The 20,887-nt window shown below is 34.3% G+C and overlaps 1 protein-coding gene and 1 long non-coding RNA gene across 2 annotated transcripts; one reads left to right on the top strand and one right to left on the bottom strand.

Annotated features, from left to right (window-relative positions):
• Positions 1-10,380: 10,380 nt before the first annotated feature.
• Positions 10,381-11,046, top strand: LOC145047135 (uncharacterized). Its single transcript, XR_013682116.1, has 3 exons — positions 10,381-10,755; positions 10,828-10,892; positions 10,975-11,046. It is a non-coding gene; the product is annotated as an uncharacterized LOC145047135 (long non-coding RNA).
• Positions 11,047-17,304: 6,258 nt separating this feature from the next.
• Positions 17,305-18,372, bottom strand: LOC145045459 (mitochondrial import inner membrane translocase subunit TIM23-1-like). Its single transcript, XM_078993782.1, has one exon. The coding sequence runs from the start codon at positions 18,172-18,174 to the stop codon at positions 17,602-17,604; it is 573 nt and encodes a 190-aa protein (XP_078849908.1). The 5' UTR covers positions 18,175-18,372; the 3' UTR covers positions 17,305-17,601.
• Between the last annotated feature and the right edge of the window lie 2,515 nt (positions 18,373-20,887).

Raw genomic sequence — 20,887 nt, 5'->3', positions numbered from 1 at the left:
TGCATGCATGAGACCACCAATACCATAAAGTTTGCACCTTTTAGCTTAAGGAACTCTCCAAACATTTAGATCTACAAGATTTAGCTTCTAAAACGACCTTAACCCATCAAGACCAACCACAAAGGGACAAAGAAGCATAAAACAATAACATAAAGATATCTAAGCAAAGAGTAGACAAGGTATGAACTTTATACCTCAAAAGCCACCAAAAGAAGGAGCTAAATCTGGATCTCTAAGCTTCCCCCCCCCCCCCCCCCCCCAATGAATGAGTCTTCCAACTTCTTCTTCTATCACTTCAAGGAGCACAAACCACCAAAATCAAGACCAAGGCTCACAAACACTCAAAGATGCTATTAGGGTTTGAGATTAGTGTTTTAGGACAATGGAGGTTGGTTAAACAAGGAAAAAAAGGCTATCTTGTGGTTTATACAGGTACAAGCCCTAAAAATAGGGTTTCTACACCGCTCATGTATGCTAAGCATACTCCACGTACGCCTAACGTACGTGGATGAGCTCTGTGACCCTCTTTCATGAGTACGCCCAGCGTACTCCAACTTTCCTAAAGTTGACATTCAGCCCCATATAGACCAATTCTGCAAACAATACACCCCAAAGGGCCTAAACCGAAATATGCAATAAATCGAGTGTTACACTATTAAACCGTGAATGAACTGTATAAAGTTGTGAATGTATTGTTTTAAGTATTAAATTTTATATGAATTTTGTGTTAAAATACAAATGATTTATGTATGAATGTTTGTATTGTTTTTTGAATAATTTTAGTTGTGAATATTGTATTAGTTTGTAAAATGGTTTATAAATTGTTATATTAAACTATGAATGTCTATTAAGCTATGAATAAGACCAGAAAAATGTAATTGAATTTGATGTTAGTTCGGGGACGTTACGATGACAATGAGACGATGGTACGAAGGCGATAGGTGCCATCGGTGCTAAAAGGAATGAATGGGAGAGTTAGCTTCATGTAATATTAATATTTGAATTGTTCAAAATGCCCTTATTTTATTATTAACACACATTCTTGCCAAAATCGTATTTTCTTCTTGCGGCTCATTCCTATACAAATCAATTAATGTAATTCTACCATCTTCTACTCTTTCTCCGGTGCACATGTACACATATTATCCACGTTCTTGAACCCTTGTTCGTCGTCAATCAGTTTTGGTTGAACAAATTTAAAAGCGATTTGAGTTGTAACGCCCGCAGATCCGGGCTAGTCAATTTAGAGGCAATAGGGGTCGAAAACGACTTTTCTACAAAAAGATTATTTAGAATAAATAATCTTAACCAAGTTTTAGAATATTTCACAAGGTTATAACGAAGAAGTTATGACCCGTCGAAGTTTCGCGTCGGAACCGGCACGGTGCCGGGAAGCGTAAATAGTAAATTTATGATAGAGAGAGATTTAGCCTTAGCGCTCTAAACGAAAGTCGTAGAATATGTTAAACTAAGAACATCGATAAAAAGAACGCCCAAATCTGACTTCGTATGAAGAAGTTATGATTTTTCGAAGTTTCGGATTAGCGGTGTACAACCCGAAATTCGAATTTTAGATCGATTGATTTTTAGCCAACGCAACCTAAACAAGAATCGAAGATCTCGTTATTAGTAGCGTAACGATAAAAATACAGACGAAAATGGACATCGGATAAAGAAGTTATGAGATTTTAACGGACCAATCTTGTCCCGGCTTGTTAAAAATATAACTTTAAAAATAAAGTCAAAATTAGCCGACGGAGTCTAAACGAAAGTTGTAGAGTACGTCTCCACCTACGCGTGGATATAAAGAACGTCAAAAACGGAGTTCGTATGAACGAGTTACAAATTATAATAGCATATTTACGTATTAAAATAAAGTATAAATCATGTATACGTACACATATATATACATATGTATATATCAGTAGAAAGGTATCGACGATGCAGTCATTAGAAGACTAATGTTGAGTTCTTTCGATATTAGTTTAGTACAAATATCATTAAATCCATTTAAAATAGTATTATAGAGGGGTGTTTAGTTGTTTATATAACTAAAAGGTCATTAAGTAATTATGGAGGGTAGTTTTTGAAAATTCAATTAGTATAAATAAGAGCCTTGGGCTCTCATATTTCTTGCACCATTCTCTTGATTCAAGAGTCTTTCTCTCCTTATCCCTCGAGCATTTCGGTCCCTCGTGATTCGACTTCTCTTTCTGTAGTTTTAGTATAGTAAAGTGAGCGCTGAAGCGCTGCACGAATCTTTCTTAGAAAGATTCAACGACGAAGTTCTGCCCCTGCAGAGCCCGACTCCTAGCTAAAATCCCCTTGAAAGTACGTTATGCTTACCCTATTTTAAATATAGTTTATATTTAAAATTAGTATTGTTATTATAAATTTATAATAAATATTTGAGCTATTATTATGACTTATATAAGTGTCGTTATAATATCTTTTAACTACTCGCGGTACGAGGAATCTGGTTTAAAAGGCCGCATAGGGTTGTTGGATTTCAGAAGTGCTATACGCCAAAATGGTCCTGCCCTCCGGTGTTTTATGTCTGGCCCCTGTCTGTACATAGTAGTTGGAAAGTATTATTTAAACGCTTATATAATAATAATAATAATAATAATAATAATAATAATAATAATAATAATAATAATAATAAGACTAATAATTAGTCACGGTAATATTAGACTAAAATCTAGTGGTGATAATACTAGGTTTCGTCAAAGGAAATTATTTTAAAGTAAACGAAGCGTTGTCCGAGTACCGAGTCACCACCTTCTCAGGTGAGTGCATAGTTCCTTTCATCTTACACATAGATATGAAGTATTTTAATATAAATTACGTGCTATGTGTGCATATTGTCTGAATACTTTCTGTCTATGCTGAGTGAAAGATTTTATACATGTTTTAAATGATTTAAACTATATATGTATTTTATATCTACGAAAATGTTGGGGTAAAACATGGGTAGATATAATAGATGAAATATGAGTTGGATGATGAGTTGAGAGGTGATATAGACTATAAGGTGTGGGTGAGAGGTGTACGATGTGAGAAGCCTTTTTCCCAAACGATGTCCCCCATCATTCAGCAGAGTATGGATGACAACCACGGACTATCCTAGATAGTCCAGTGGAACACTATCAGGCTCGCAACCTGTAGGTGTTGTGAACGATGTGTTCACCCGGTGTACTCTAAACCTTGGTGATCATGCAGACTTGATACCTAGACCCTGGCGATCATGCAGACTTGGTGCCAAAACCTTGGCGACTATGCAGACTTAGTGCCTATTGTATAAATTCTGGCGACTATGCAGACTTAGTGCCTAAACCCCGGTGACGATGGATTTCGTTCCGATTCCTTAGGATGATCCTTAGGAATGTATGAACGAGGAATAGTTGATTCTTAGGGTAGATCCTTAAGAATAAAGCAGATAATAGGGATGGGTAATTGGGTTGATTGTTTGATTGTTTGAAAATAATAATTATATTATTGTGGGTTGAAAACCCTATGTACTCACCAAGTTTCCCAACCTGACCCACTCAGTTTATTTATATCACAGGTGTTGATATGAAGTCACATTACACTGAGAGATTTAAAGAGATGTAGATCACTAGTGTAAATAAATGTAAGTTCTGTTTATGCTTATGTTTCTGTATTAACGATGACATCCCAAATGTTTTAAAATGAACAAAATACGTTTCTTCGAAAATGTTTTAAAAACGTATTTATCATGTTTTTCTGGGAACAAATTCCGCAACATTTTTATTAAAAGAAGTACTCTGATTTTTATAAAACATAAACAAAAATCGGTCTTTTCTGGCCGTGAAAATGGGGATGTCACATGAGTGGCTTCTCCTTATTCTGTTTCTCTCAATATGGTCTCTGGTGGTGGTGTTTAGATGAAGAAGTTATATAAACAAGTTGCATAAAAGATGTTTGGTGAAATGTCTCAACGAGGTATGCATGTGTTTAAACTACTATTTTTTTTTTTAAAATCATCAATTCGGGAATTAAACTATAATTAGTGTCTCAGATCTAAAAATTGTGGTGGGTATGGGTATGATGTGTGGGGTGTACCCAAGGTGTTTGGTGTAAGTCAATTTTGTCTATTAAACTGTGAATAAACTATTTTACGTTGTGAATGCATGGTTTTAAAGGTGTTTGGTGTACGTGAATTTTTGTAACATCCCAAAAATCCAACCTTAACTTTTGAAAATCAGAGTATAAGTTTTACCAAAAGGTTTTGATCATAGTTATTGGCAAATCATAAAGTTATCATCTCACGCCGTATCAACATAAACATAATAAAATTACGGAAGCTAAGTCATGTTTTGAAAACGATAATATAGTAAAGAGTGTATAACTAGATGCCATGCGGCCATGCCCCTTTCAGAATGTCCAGATATCACAATCATGCCAGCTCCCTGCCTTTCAAACTTGATGGACCTGTAACTAAAAATACAAGGTAGCAATTATAAGCCTAAGGCTTAGTGACTAATCACAACACCCGCCCATTATACAAATCATATGCAATACATATAATAACACGTAATAACACATACTTAAAGTAACAAGTCACATATTACTTACTTCTCATCACGTAAATGCTAGCATACATACTCTAAATTAGGGATGAAAGTGGGTCCAAACCAGGACCAGATGGACCCGGACCCGGAAAACCTAGAACCGGTTAACGGGATTTTGTAGAACCAATATATAGGAACCGGTTCCGGTTTAGTTGTGGGTACGGTACCGAGTAAAGTGAGTTTAGAACCGGAAAACCCAAAAACATCAAAGTGGGTAGGTTGGAACCGGATAAAGTGGGTTTAGAACTGGAAAACCCGGAAAAACCAGAATTTTTTGGTAATTACTTACTACTTAGTGGTTTGAACTTTGAAAATTTTCATATTGATATCCCGATTTTGGGGGATTGTAACTCATTGAATATAAAACCAAAATTGACAAAGTTATAGTCTAAAATCATGTACAAACTCTAAACTACACTCTGGAAAAAACTGCATGTCAATCCGACTTTAAATGAATGAGATAGCCATTTGTTAACATTTTTACAGAATACAAAGTATAAAAACATATAACTAAAAAGTTGAAAATTTTCAATTTTGATATCCTGACTTCGGGGGACTGTAAATCATTGAATATTAAACCAAAAATGATAAAATTATAGTTTAAACTCATATACAAACTCTAAACTACCAGTTGGAAAAAAATCACATATCAATCCGGCTTTAAACGAAGTTGATATGCGTGTTTTAAAACTTTTACAGAATACAAAAAAAAACTGAAAAACTAAAAACTTTCGGCTTTGATATCTCGACTTTGGGGGACTGTAGGTTAATGAATATAAAACTAAAAATGGAAAGTTTATAGTCTACAATTATGTACAAACTCTAAACTACACATTGGAAAAAACCGCATGTCAATCGGAGTTGAAACGAATGAAATATGCATCTTTTAAACGTTTCACAAAAATCAGTTTCGGCCCTAAAAATGGTTCCGGTTCCTAACACCGGTTCCGGTTTTTAGATTCGGTTTACCCGGACCCGATTAACCCAAACCCGAATTACCCGGAACTCGGATAAAGCAAAATTTTAAACCCGAAACCGGAACTGATTCTATATATTCCAGTTCTAACAGTTCCGATTCCGGTTACGGTTCCGATTTTCCGATTCTAAATCTCATCCCTACTCCAGATGGTACCACTAGATTCTAATTCTGTCACATAAATAGATGGTATCAGTAGATTTCCATCCTATCACATAAATACTAGCATACATACTCCAAATGATACTACTTGATTCCCATGCTAACCACCTACCCACACACTAGACATTTAATGGTCTTCATATTACACCACCTACACACATTGGGAACTTTAGTGGTACCACATAGATATATAACATCACATAGTCCATATAATAATTAAATTCATGAGAACTCATGGAACTCATCTAAGTAGCAAAAACATATGATAAAACCAAACCATTGAAGTGATTAAGATGGGTTCCCTGTGTACACCTATAAACATAAAGTAATCCCTGTTTAGATTGTATTCAAAGTGTTATAATCTAATACTTATATAATATTTGGTTTATGATTATTTATATGTAACCCGATAATTAATTAAAAATCCTCGTGTTAATCACGTTAACTCTAAAAAAAATACTTACATACGTAAATGGTAGGAAATCCATATTTTTGTTATTAATCCGATTAATCTCCCTTAAATAGTTATATAATCATTTTGTGCTTTATTTTTATTTTTAAAGATCAATATATAACAAGTGGTTTGGATTGATCTACCCCTCTTAACCCTATTCGTCCAACATTCCCAAGGGGCAAAGTCGTGAAGTGACAGAATGATGTTTAAATAACATTTCTAGTAGCTTTATTTATTTATTTATTTGTTTTTTATAATTATTTCAAGGTGTAGAATTTATCTCAAAAACCAATTTTTCTTTCCAAAACCAACCAAATAATATATTACCTTGCATTTCCTATTTCATTCCATAGATACAAACATTTTAATATATATATATATATATATATATATATATATATATATATATATATATATATATATATATATATATATATATATATATATATATAGATTCAGGTTCATTTAAGACCATTCTAATTTTGTGAGATCGTGAGACCAAATCTAAAAATAATTTTAAAATGCAAATTAAATGGAAAAATCCAAAAATTCTTTTTTTAAATATTATTTTCGGAACTTGAATTAACTAAAAAAATAAAAAAAAATTTTAAAAAAATAAAAAATTAAATAAAAAAAAATCACGTGTTTTTTTTTTTGAAAAATACGTGAAATATTCTAAATAGAATATTACACTGATATATTCTAAAAAATAATTTTAAAATGCAAAATAAATGGAAAAATCTAAATATTCTTTTTTTAAATATTATTTTCGGAACTTGAATTAACTAAAAAAAATAATCTTTTTTTTTGAAAAATACGTGAAATATTCTAAATACAATATCACACTGTACATATTCTAAAAATAATTTTAAAATGCAAAATAAATGGAAAAATCAAAAAATTGTTTTTTTAAATATTATTTTCGGAACTTGAATTAACTAAAAAAAATTAAAAAAAATAAAAATAAATAAAAAAATGCGTCTCACGGTCTCACAAAATTAGACCGTCTCACATGAACCTAACCCTATATATATATATATATATATATATATATATATATATATATATATATATATATATATATATATATATATATATATATATATATATATGAATGCTAAAAAATAAACTACTGGTATAGATGGAATTTAATTAAATAGATTATGTGATGTTTCAACTCAATTACTCGAATACTTAATATCATTCCAAAACATGATTTGAATTGAATTGAAGCCCAAGTACGAATTATGTTGATGATCCAAGTGCAAGCCCATATATTATCATTAATTATTTTGATTACATAATTTAATTCTCCTCGTACAACAAGTGAGATAGCAAACGGGCAATAAGTTGCGTCGCTAAGCCTTTTTGTATAGCAAAACTCAATCTTTTAAAAGACTACATTCATAGAACTAGTGGATATACCATTGCAATGCATGATCCGTTGTATTCTATTAAGAAGCTCTACCACATCCGGTGCGAGGAAATCAAATGCAAATGGTATGAACACGTGTTGATTTTCCATACAGGGTTTCTCATGCTTGGTGACTTTGGCTGTAGCAGCTTTTAAAGCAGTCAGTCTTGTCGTGAAACCCCCCGCCCTTAAGCCCCACTAGAAGGGATACCTCTGTAAGGTCCACACATGCATGTTTCTCTCCGAACCATCAAAAAATCAAAATGTCAGCCGGCATTAGGGTTGACCTTCCTTCTGTCGGGTCAGTCAAGAAATTCACAGGTGCCCATTTCTTAACGGAAACTCCGACACGCTTAAATATATAGAACAAAACATCTCTAACCATATCATGCCTATATTTGAACCCCGAGAGTTCTTTACAGTGAACTGCATGCTCTCCAAAGGAGTCCAAACATGCCTTGCGACATACCAGACATATCAGCTAGGAATATTGGAATCATGAGTTGTTGATATTTGAGACCGGAGTAACCTAGCGAGAGTCGAGGCCGCCGGAAACGAACCAGACCATCAGGTTCACAACTAGAAACTTAGCTGGAGTAACCTTACGGGAGGTGAGACATGACTCTCCCTTTTTCTTCGAATCTCTCTCAACCTCTTTCTTGCTGCCATTGATTCTGATGTGAGCTCCGACCGACGATGACGACCTCCTTCCCTTCAATTCTTCTTCTTCCTTGTCGACCTACCTTCGCAACTTCGATTAATCTCTCTCTATCTCTCTCTCTCTCTCTCGGACTTATTTTCTCTTTCTATGGTCAGTCCAGATGGTGGGCAACCCGGGCGAACGCCCAGGGCCCAAGTCACCAGGGGGCCCAAAATATCTGGGTTACGTAGTGTATATATATAAAAAAAAAATATTACTTAAATGATTTTTAGGGCCTAAAGTTGGTTCAAACTCAAACTAACTCAAAAGAGAAACAATTTGGCTTGTTTTTTATTGCTAATTGAACACACTTATAGTGAATAATAATTGATATTTGTTTAAATATTTATTATATTTGTCTTGACGGGGCCCTCTTTTTTCTTTTTGCCCCGGCCCCATATACGTTTGGACCGGCCCTGTCTCTTTCTCAGCTCTCTCTTTCTGTCTGGATTTGAGCTCAAGGGAGGAGCGGGAATAGCTTTTAACGACTAATGAGGGAATGTAACTAAGGTTAGGATGGAAATGCTTTCATTGATATCCTTTGAGCAGGTCCGGAAACGGAAAGAAATAAGACAGCTATACGTTGCTGTGTTCTGCATCTAGTACAGGGGAGGAAGAAGACACAAGTTTGGCAACTTGGCAGATTTGGTCCCTAAGGCTTTGCTTACTGCTAAAATCGACCCCAGTAATAATTTTCTCAAAAAAAAAAAACATATTTTTGAAAAATTACTAACCCTAAACTTGTATATTCTATTTATTTCAAGGAAATTGATTTATTTTAATAATTTTGTTTATTATTATTATTATTATTATTATTATTATTATTATTATTATTATTTATGCATTTACTATATATATTGTATTTTATTTAATTAATTCACTTGCTAAAACTACAAATTAGTCTTTACTTATATAACTACTCATTGTCATTTATCGACCCCATTTCGAAATCCTAATCGAAAACTGGCGTTATAATTTTGTCTATTAAACTGTAAATGGATTGTATAAAATTGTGAATATAATGTTTTAAGTTTTAAATTTTGTACGAATATTGTGTTAAAATATAAATGATTTATGTATGAATTTTTATATTAATTTTTATAATACTTTAAGTTGTAAATATTGTATTAATTTATAAATAGTTTATAAATTGTTATATTAAACTATAAATTTCTATTAAGTTGTGAATAAGACCAAAAAAATGTAACTAAATTTGATGTTAGTTTGGCGACGTTACGACGACAATGCGATGATCGTACAAAGGCGATAAGTAGGGATGGCAAAAAAACCCGAACCCGACGGGAAAACCTGATCGCCGAAGTTTTCGGTCCGGGTCGGGTTGTTCTTATCGGGTTTCGGGTCCTTATCGGGTATTTTTTCGGGTTCGGGTTAGGGAGTGGGGAGTGCCTGCCTCGACCCGACCCGCAAGACACGAAGAAGTTGATACTTGACTGCAAGATGCGATGGAACTCTACATTCTTGATGTTGAGTGTTGCTATAAGCTACAAAGAAGTTTTCGATCGGGTAAAGACAAGAGACCCGAAGTATACATGTTTTCCTACATAACAGGATTGGGAGTTGGCTAGTGAGATTTGTGAAAGATTACAACTTTTTTATGAGGTGACTGTTATGTTCTCTGGTTCAAAGTATCCTACAGCTAATGTTTTTTTTCCTTTGATATGTGAGATTGGGTATTCTTTGCGTGAGTGGACGAAATCTCCTATTGAGGAGATTAGGGATATGGCTGACCAAATGGTTTCTAAGTTCAATAAGTATTGGTCTGCAATTCATGGGATAATGGGAATGGCAGCGGTTTTAGATCCACGATACAAGTTAAAGTTTGTGGAGTTACTTTTGCATGTGCTTTATGGAGAAGAAAAGACAAATATTGAATTTCAAAATTTGGAGTCGTTTGTCCAAACTTTGTTTCAAGAGTACGAGTCAAGTAATGCATCTAAAAAAAGGAAGAGTGAAGGTATTATAATCTTCTTATTGTTTTTATAATAAATAGAACATTATCTTAAATTATTAACATTTTTATACTAAAAATTAGGTGTTTATGGTGGTTCAGTTCCCGGTTCATCTTCATTTTGTTCTAGTATCTCTTCCAGTCATCGTGTTGGATTCAAAAAGCTCTTATCGGATATTGCTTCTATTATTAGAGATGATGATGAATCAGGAGGTATGAGTGAGTTGAATAACTACTTGAAGGAGAAATTGTTGCCTAAAGACATGGAACTTGATTTGTTGGCGTGGTGGAAAACAAATGGGATTAAGTACCCGACACTACAAAGGATAGCTAAAGATATATTAGTTATTCCTATTTCCACATTGCCTCGGAATCAGCTTTCAGCACTAGTGGAAGATTAGTAAGTCCTCATCGTAGTCGACTTCATCCAAAGACATTGGAGGCTTTAATGTGTGCTCAAAGTTGGTTGTTGAATGAAATTCAAGGTAGTATACTATTTTATATTAATTATATGAAATTGTGAATCTTTTTTGCATATTAATATAAATTTTATACAGCAACTTGTTCTGAAGAGACCAAGGCATATTGTCGTTCAGTTGAATTTGATTATGATGTGGAAGAGGTAAAACGACACTTCTAAAAATATTAATTTTATACAGTTTCCATGATTTGGTTTGATTTTGATTTTGTTTAATATTTTGTAGGAAAACACTAAAGAAAGCGGGACAACAAGTTTGGATGATCTTGTTTAATTTTGAGTTTGTTTTAATGCTAAGTGGTAATGTATTATTTTGATGAATTAGTTTTTCATGTTGTGTACTTGGGTGTTTTGGTTGGTTGGTTAGTTGTTACAACATTAAACTAGTAGTAATTTCTATTTGGTTAAATGATTTAAGAATTTATTTGGTATTTTAAGCCTATGCAACTTCGTAATTTATCATTCTATATTTATAGTTTTTCCTTCTTTTTTTTGCCATATTTCGGGTTCTAGGGTCGGGTTTTCGGGTGATTATCGGGTTTCGGGTTTAGGGTCGGGTTCGGGGAAATTTTCAGCCCCGACGTGGCGCCCCGATAAGAAACATGTCGGGTATCGGGGTCGGGTACACATTTAGAAATTGGGTTCGGGTTTGGGAAGCCATGCCTCGCTCCGTTGCCATTCCTAGCAATAAGTGCCATCGGTGCTAAAAGGAATGAACGGGAGAGTTAGCTTCATGTAAGATTAATTTTTAAATTGTCCAAAATGCCCTTATTTTATAATTAACACATAGTCTTCCTAAAATCCTATTTTCTTCTTGCGAGTCATTTCTATACAAATCAATCAATGTAGTGCCACCACCTTCTACTTTTTTATCTGGTGCACATATATACATATTATCCATGTTCTTGAATGCTTTGTCCGTTGTCATTCATTTTGTCTGTTGTCATTCATTTTTGGTTGAACAAATTTAAAAGCGATTTGAGTGACTTCTCCTTATTATGTTTCTCTCGATATGGTCTTTGGTTGGGCTGTTCAGAGGAATGAATGACGTAAACAAGATGCATACAAGATGTTTGGTAAATGTCTCAATGAGGTATGCATATGTCTCAACTACTAATATTTCTATTTTTTCAAACTGTTAATTCAGGAGATTATGGTGCATATGGATATGATGTGTGGGGTATGCAGATTTTCTCTATTAAACTGTGAATGAACTATTTTAAGTTGTGAATGCATTGTTTTAAAGGTGTTTGGTGTATGTAAATTTTGTCTATTAAACTGTGAATAGATTGTATAAAGTTATGAATGTATTTATGAATTTTGTGTTAAAACATGATTAATTTATTTATGAATGTTTGTATTACTTTTTTGAATATTTTCAGCTGTGTATATTCTATTAATTTATAAATTATGAACGTTTATTAAGTTGTGAATAAGACTAGAAAAATGTAACTGAATTTGATGTTAGTTTGGCGGTGTTGCGGCGACAATGCGACGATGGTACGAAGGCAATATGTGCCATCAATGCTAAAAGGAATGAAGGGGATAGTTAGCTTCATGTAATATTAATGTTTAAATTGTCCAAAATACACTTATTTTATAATTAACACAGTCTTGCCAAAATCTTCTTTTCTTCTTTGCGGCTCATTCCTATACAAATCAATCAATGTAACGTCAGCATCTTCTACTCGTTTCTCCGGTGCATATATGCACATATTATTCACGTACTTGAATCTATTGTCCATTATTATTCAGTTTTGGTTGATAGAAATGTCAAGGGGAGCAAACGGACCATTGATTGCATCCCATACCCTTGCCCCCAAAATTTCGTTGTTCCCCCACCCCCAACACATCCATCCTTTCCACACCCCCCCCCCCCCCCGCCCCTGAATTCCCATTTTACCCCCGCCCCACCCTCGATAGATTTTGGCCTACCTTACTTAGGTTAAAAGAAGTTCTTCTTTAGGCTAAAAGAAACTAGTTTTTAGGTAACAAATACTTATTATAGCATGACTTAAACGTAAAAATCATTTTATTGTTTATTATATTTATATAACTAATATATCTAAATATATATATAATTTATTAACGAGGACCCTATGGGGGTTTCGGAACGGGACTGCCAACACCCACTCCCGCCCCTGAAATTAAAACGGGGTTAACCTTGCCCCCGCCATCGCTCCCGTCGGCAATTTTTTAAGAAAATACTTTCATACGGGACTGGGCCCCCACGAGATCAGGGTACTACAGAGACGTTTTAGCATCCCTATTGGTTGAACAATTTTGAAAGCGATTTGAATGGCTTCGGCAGTATCCTTAAGTTTATGGGTCTGTGTGTGTATGGGGAGAGAGAGAGAGAGAGAGAGAGAGAGAGAGAGAGAGAGAGAATTGTAATTGTATATTTATTGTGTTAGCTAGCATTATGAAACCAATGAACATTAAAATTCCCATTATACCCTTCTACCCATTTAAATGTTACCTATTCAAATTACCATTATACCCTTCTATCCATTTAAATGTTACATATTCGTCTCAACAATTTTACAATTTACATAAATGGATTTCTTAATAATAACCATAGATTTAAATATTAAGAAGTTTGGATCTGTTATATATATATATATATATATATATATATATATATATATATATATATATATATATATATATATATATTGTTATACGATTAGGCAGAAAGCTATTTTTGAGTGTCTAAGGGCCCCACATACTCAGGATTTTCTTATGACTATTCCTATTGACGGTCTTGGCCAGCATATGTCGCCAGTGGAGTATTGTGCCATCCTCAAGTATCGCCTTATGGTCCCTTTATTTTATTTCCGGCTGACGAGACTTGCCATGTTTGTCGTAAGGCGTGTTTGGACTCGTTTGGGGAGCATGCAGTTCATTGTAAAGAGCTTCCGGGTTTCAAGTACCAACACGATCTGGTTAGGGATGTTCTGTTTGACATATTTAGACACGCTGAGGTTTCTGCCAAGAAAAAGGAACATGTGAACTTTCTGACTGGCCCATTGGAAGGAAGATCAACACTTAGACCAACTGATGTTTTGGTATTTGGATGGGCTGGAGGAAAACATGCATGCGTTGATCTAACAGGGGTCTCCCCTTTTGTGGGCTTGGGGAGTGGAGTTTTCACAGTGGGGCAAACTGTTTTAAAAGCTGCATCAAGCGAAGTGGCAAAACATGAGAAAACGTGCATGGAAAATCAACACACGTTTATACCCTTTGCTTTTGATACTTGCGGTTTTCTTGTGTCAGAAGCTGTGGAGCTACTCAATAGAGTCCAACGGGTCATATATTGTAATATTATGACTCCAAGATCTATAGATGTTGTGTTTAAAAGAATTAGTTTTGTCATCCAAAAAGGGGTTGCAACACAACTTATTGCTTGTTTACCCGCTACGTCTATATAATTTTCAAGTAAAAACATTACAATTTATTAAAGTAATGAAACGTATATATCTATAATGAAAATAAGAAAACATAATTATAAATATAACAATAATTAAAAATTAAAATACCCCATACCAAATTTTCTTTTGAATCTTCGACGGACAAATATGAATCTTCATCTTCGATGGGACAAATATTAATCTTCATCTGGCATGAGTCTGCTGATATGCTTAACGAATTGTGGTTGTGCAGTTTTATATCGAAGAAAAACATTTTTTACCTCCCGCGTTTCACTTCAATTGAAAATGTGGAAACCGATCTTTCAACTCATCAACAATATGTGGAAATAACTTTTCATCAAACTGTCATCTAAACTTTTAAGCGTCTACGTTGTCATCGGCAAAGTAGTATTTTGTAAAATGATTGTGTCTGTGTTCACAATTTCTCTTCAAATGACCTCTTCTCGTTCTAATACATGAACCTGTTGATAATGCATAATTGTTTTTGCCATATCTTTCCCGATAAATGATGTTTTCCGTAATGCCAACATATCCGACGAAGTTGATGATTATGATGATATTGTGAATGAATGAATTTGATATTTATAGAGTAGCAAAACGTTGTTAAAATTTATTTATTAAAAAAAACAACAACCGTTGAAGAGAGGAAAGAAAAGGCGGTGAAATCTCATTTCCCCTCTCATTCACCGGACAACTAGTGTGGTGTTCACCAACGGTGTGTAAACTCCAACTCACCCCACCCCACCATGTTGTGGAGGTACTTCTTCCGTCTTAAATAGTAGGGAATAAGACTAATTAAGGTAATTAACCTTTTGGTTTGTTCACATGTAGGTAACTATCTTTTTTTTGTACACATCTAGGTAATAAACTTTTTGAAACTGTTCACATATGACCATTATGACCTGCTGTAGCAGGTTACCTCCGGCTACAGTAGGTCATAATGGTTACATGTGAACACTTTCAACAAGTTCGTTACCTAGATGTGTACAAAAGAAAAATAGTTACCCAAATATGAACAAAACCAAAAGTAAGAGTAAATTACACGAATGGTCCCTGTGGTTTGGGGGAATTTATGCGTTTGGTCCCTAACTTATTTTTTTAATTCGGATGGTCCCTACTGTTTTGTTTTGTTGCGTTTGGTCCATGTCTTATCTAAAAAGACTAGTGTGTCCTTATTAATTTAATTTTTTTAATTAATTTCCTTATTTATGTATTTTTTTTATATGTTTAAAAAAACTAATAGACCTCACATATCTGTATCTCCTCACCATCCTATCTTTCATCATCCTAAACTTTTATTTCTTTTTCATATTTAATGACAATGAAGTCTTCACCATCTATTCTTTTTCGGTCCTTCAACTTCAGCGAACCAACACCACAACCCAATAAAGTGAAGAGACCGTGAGTTATGGTGTTTGTTTGCCAGAATTGAAAGAAAATGGTGAAGACTTCCATATCACTAAAGATTGAAAGAAAATAGAGGTTAAGGAGGATGTGAGATGGGATGGTGACCGGTGGGATTCAAATTAAATTTCTCAAATATCGTTTCAGATTTACGGTGAGGAGATACAGATATGTGGGGTCTATTAATTTTTTTAAACATATAAAAAAACATAAATAAGAAAATTAATTAAAAAAATAAATTAATAAGGGCATAATAGTCTTTTTAGGTAAGACATGGACTAAGCGTGCAACAAAAATAAACAGTAGAGACCATCCAAGTTAAAAAGAATAAGTTAGGGACCAAATGCACAAATTCCCCTATACCATAAGGACCATTCATGTAATTTACTCTTACCTTTGGTTTTGTTCATATTTAGGTAACTATTTTTTTTTGTACACATCTAGGTAACGAACTTGATGAAACTGTTCACATATAACCATTATGACCTGTTGTAGCTGGATGTAACCTGCTACAGCAGGTCATAATTGTCATATGTAAACAGTTCCAAAAAGTTTGTTACCTAGATGTGTAAAAAAAAAAATAGTTACATATATGTGAAAAACCTGAAAAGTTAATTACCTTAACAAGTCCTATTCCCTAAATAGTATAGTACTATACTTATTTAACTTCGCACAACAATATTTTTATCTAAAAAAGTTGTGTTGCAATGACGCATTTTTTCCCATAGAATATGATGTTAAAAACTAGATTTGGTGTCATGTTGGAGATTGCTTGACGGACAATATATATATATATATATATATATATATATATATATATATATATATATAGTTTTATTCTCATTATACAAAAGTATAGCAGTATACTTTTATTTGTTTGTTTATTACTACATCAATTTCTGTTTACTCTTATTCTTATAAGATGCTGCCTATAAAATACAAACAAATATAAATATATTACTATTTCTTACATTTGGCGTTTTGTTATTTTAACACACGACACAAATTATATAATAATGAGTATACAAAAAATTGTTTATTTTATAATTCATAACTATTCATTTGATCACTTGGCTTTTGCTCATAAGGGTTCCTAAACTTTTTTTTTGTTGTATAGATTACATACTTACATCATTATAATCGATCAAGAACATGCAATAGCTGATCTACCAGATCACAACAACGTATTTGTCAAAAAAAATTACTATCGTGTATTTACAAAAAAAATCCAAAATAAGCAAATATGATCACAAAAAATAATTGAATGATAGGTTTTTAACATAAATCGACTAACTTTTTCACAATCACCATTCACTACACAATACTAGAGAGATACTTGTATGATTGTATCTACAACATTACCCAAGTCCCATAGGAGATAAGATGTAAACAGACTCGACCTAATGGTAGAGAGACTGCTTGCTTCCATTGACACTCCAATGTATTTTCTCAGCATAAAACTTGTTCTCTATAAGCATAAACAATGCCAAATCAAAAGAAACATGCCCAAACAAACACTTATCCTATAGCTCAAATAGAACAAGGCTAAAATTTTCAAAATCAACATAACTCTATTAGTACTACCATTTCTCTATGCAAAAGAAGAGCATCGAATGGTAAAAACTCAAAACCCCTGAATCTTTGTAAAAAGGGTAAAAAAGACAATAATCTAAAGATTACTTAGAAGGGCTTTCTTAACTTCTTGTCATCAACAAAAGCTATAACAATAATCAATCCATCTTCACCTGAACAAATATTCTGCTACAGAAACCTGTGATACAATTCCCATATCAAGGTCTACAATGATTTATTTGTGACAAAACCCTTCCAGACGCTTATAAAGTACACAATATAAAGGGTTACAACTATCGAGTGCACAAAACAAAATCACGCATTTCATTCCATGCCAAATTATGTCAATCATCTAAAATATTGTATAAAAGACTACAGATGAATCACCTTTGGAAATCTCAAAAGACCAAAACTTGTAGTAAGATGAAACTGAATACAGATCGAGCTCAGATTGGTACGTATCTCTTCAAAACCTGCTTCCCCGTCACGGCTAATCCCACCGCTATTCCACCAATAGCTCCGGCCACAGCCGCCGACCTAGGCCCCGCCGCCGCCTTGTAAAGCGCTCCAGTCGCTAATCCGGCCACCACGCTGTTAATAATATCATCTGCATCCCTCACCTTAACCATCCCGCTCTCCATACCAGCGTACAACAGTCCGATTACACCCGCACGGTTGCCGATCGTCCGACCTGAATGTCCAGAAGCATTTAAGATCCGATTAACCCTAAGTTTCATGGTGTCTCCAGCCTCAGAAGCCTTCACGCCCTCTACTAAACCCTTCCCGGCGCCAACTACAGCGCCGCCGAGGTAGCCGATGCCGGTGTAGTATGTCAGGTTTTCGCCCCATGAACGCCGTTGAGCGATGGATTCCTCTTGAAAGAGGTATTCAGGAGATGTGGGAAGTTTGTACAGGGTTTGTGCGGGGACTCTAAGATCTTGGTAAGGGTTGTATAACCGACGGTTGTCGTGGTGGTCGTCGTTTTCGTTGTGATTTGAAGATCTGGATTGGTAAGACATGTCGTAGTTAGGGCTACGATTAGGGTTTCGATCTTTCAAGAATCTGATTCCAAAGGGGAGAGAGAGAAGAGAAAGGCGGTGGTCAAAAACCAGAGAGGCTTTCGGTTCACGCGATGGTTCTCTGGTTTTCCAATTGGTTACGCGGTAGACCGGTTTAATGTTAAAGCTTTACATGCCAACATTACATCAACATGTTCTTTGCTTTTTACAACCCTTCCCTTTTTATTTTGAGCAACCTTTTTTTTTTTTTTGGAAACTTTAGATTTTGTAACATGTTTTAGATTTATTCAAAAATATATTATTGATTTTTTTTCTTTGCTTACTGTATTATTATAATTGCAAACTCTATTCAAGAAAATATTATTTTTATCTATAAACTTGTTTTTTTATCGGTTATAAGATTATTTAAAAAATAATAATATTTCATTTTTATTCAAAAGAATATCATTATAGATATCTTTTTGATTAAATGTGTGTTTTTTCAAGTGCTTAGAGATATATATTATATGTGAAACATATATTATAATGAAGAAAACATTATATGATATAACAAAAAAATTATTAAACTTTTCTTATGCATATCAACATAAAGGTTATGTTGCTTATTTTGATCTTCAATGTATGCAAGAACACATTCGAGGGACTTCACCACTTCATCGTCACTTCTATTCTCTTCGATAAGATATATCATAGACAAATCTTTACTAGTATGACCACCCTTCAATACATTCAACTGGTTTATACTTTCTTTTTGGGCTGAAATGATGCAAGCTTTTGTAGATCATTTGTTTGTCATTTTGGGCTTGGAAAACACACGGCTAATTTGGACTTGTAGTATTGAGTGGTTCACGTGAAGAGGAGTTAGAAGACAAAGAAGCCTATAGGAGTCTGTCGGATAATGAGAAAATAGGGTAAGGAAGGTTGAAGTTGAGGAAATGGAGTAGTAAGTAGGAGCTAAAAATATTTTCCTATAAATAACATGTAACACCTTAAATTAAATTATTTTTTTTGAAAAAAAAGTTATTTAAAACCATAACTTTCAAGCTTTAATTATAACTAGATGAGGAAACCCGCTTTGTGGGTATGGATTGTTAACATAGAAGATGCAAAGTCACTATCTTTCCATCTCATGGTAATGTTGATCTAATATGCATCACCAAATGCTATTCTAGCATCAAAGTACATTACCATTTCATAACATTCCATAGCATTATTTAAAAGAAATTTACTCACTACATACCAGAATAAAACTTACATAAGTTGTGTCGTTAAAATAATTATTCTCTTTAATGTTTGACCTCGTTCTTTCATTTGTTTTTGTTGCTTCTTTATGCATAATATTCAGATTTAAATAAAATAAATAAAAAAACAAACAAAAAGATTATGATGTCAATTGAACATGTGTCCCAAATTACTTGCTAGAAGTGTAACATCCCAATTTTCAATACCAAAAATTTCATTTTTGATATAACGATTTGGAAAATATTTATAAGAAAACATCATCAAGTCATATTATTTCAGAAACCATAATCACATGTTTCAAAACAATATCATAAAAATAGTAATAATATCATAGTACAATCCCAATAATCTCATAATATAGAAATCTAGTGTGTGTATGATACGCTGCTACCGTGTCGGCTCCTTACCCTTCGATGAAGTGGTACCTAAAAACAAAACTAAAACCCATAAGCACAAAGCTTAGTGAGTTCCCCATCATACTACATACCATACATAACACATACTGCATAACATAATTGGGTACTAACTATCCCTTCGGTCCTGTCGACCGATACTTTGTCTAGCATATTCGGGTGCTGGCCTCCCCTTCGGTCTTGTCGACCAGTACCTTGCCTAGCATATCAGAGTGTTGGCGTACCCCTTTGATCCTGACGACCGGTAACCTTGCCTAGCATATCAGGGTGCTGGTCTACCCCTTCGATCCTTTCGATGACACTGGGGAGTATTTCACCCCCTACTCTACCACATAGCATCCTAGTGCATAAACATACAAGGCATATACTGCCTAACTGATCTGGGTATTGGCATACCCCTTCAGCCCTATCGACCGGTATTGGGGTCTACCATACCCCTTCTATCATACATTACATAACATCATAGCATACTAGCACATAATCATAACAGATAACAATATACTAGATAATTATCACAAAGACAATTATATCTACTATAACTCTTTCTAGTGGGTCGGCCTTAGTGCCTTCGACCTACTTCTGTTGGAAGGTAACTTACCTTAATGTCGTGAAGTGTCTGAACCGTTCTCGATGTTGGGATCAACTCCTCTCAAACTCCTACACATAGCAACCTTCCTTAATTACCATTTCATACCCTTAACCCTTTCAAGGGTCAACTCATGTCAAAGTCAAAGTCAAGGTCAAAACCCTGGTCAAAGTCAGCTTTTGGTCAAAGTCGACATCTGGGTAACTCAACTCGCCGAATTGGTCCACTAACTCGTCGAGTTCCATAATTCAGAGAATCTTGATTTCGCGATCTAACTCGCTGAGTTACCCTTCAACTCGCTGATGTTCTCCTTATGACAGAATTGGGACTTTCCATTTGAACTCGTTGAGTCATTCTTTGGACTCATCGAGTTCATCTTCATCTCATTTGGGACAGTTTCTCTTAACTCACCGAGTTCATCCTTAAACTCGACGGGTTCCATGATTTTCAAGTCGATAAACGAACCCAACTT

This window comes from Lactuca saligna, chromosome 5 (assembly GCF_052625555.1).
Source record: "Lactuca saligna cultivar CGN05327 chromosome 5, ASM5262555v1, whole genome shotgun sequence".
Lineage (NCBI taxonomy): Eukaryota > Viridiplantae > Streptophyta > Magnoliopsida > Asterales > Asteraceae > Lactuca > Lactuca saligna.
The sequence above is the reverse complement of the archived record's forward strand: the minus strand, read 5'-3'. Positions and strand labels throughout refer to the sequence as shown.

Coding starts and splice junctions, on each gene's coding strand:
- LOC145045459 (XM_078993782.1), bottom strand. CDS start 18,174: ATGTCTTACCAATCCAGATCTTCAAATCACAACGAAAACGACGACCAC.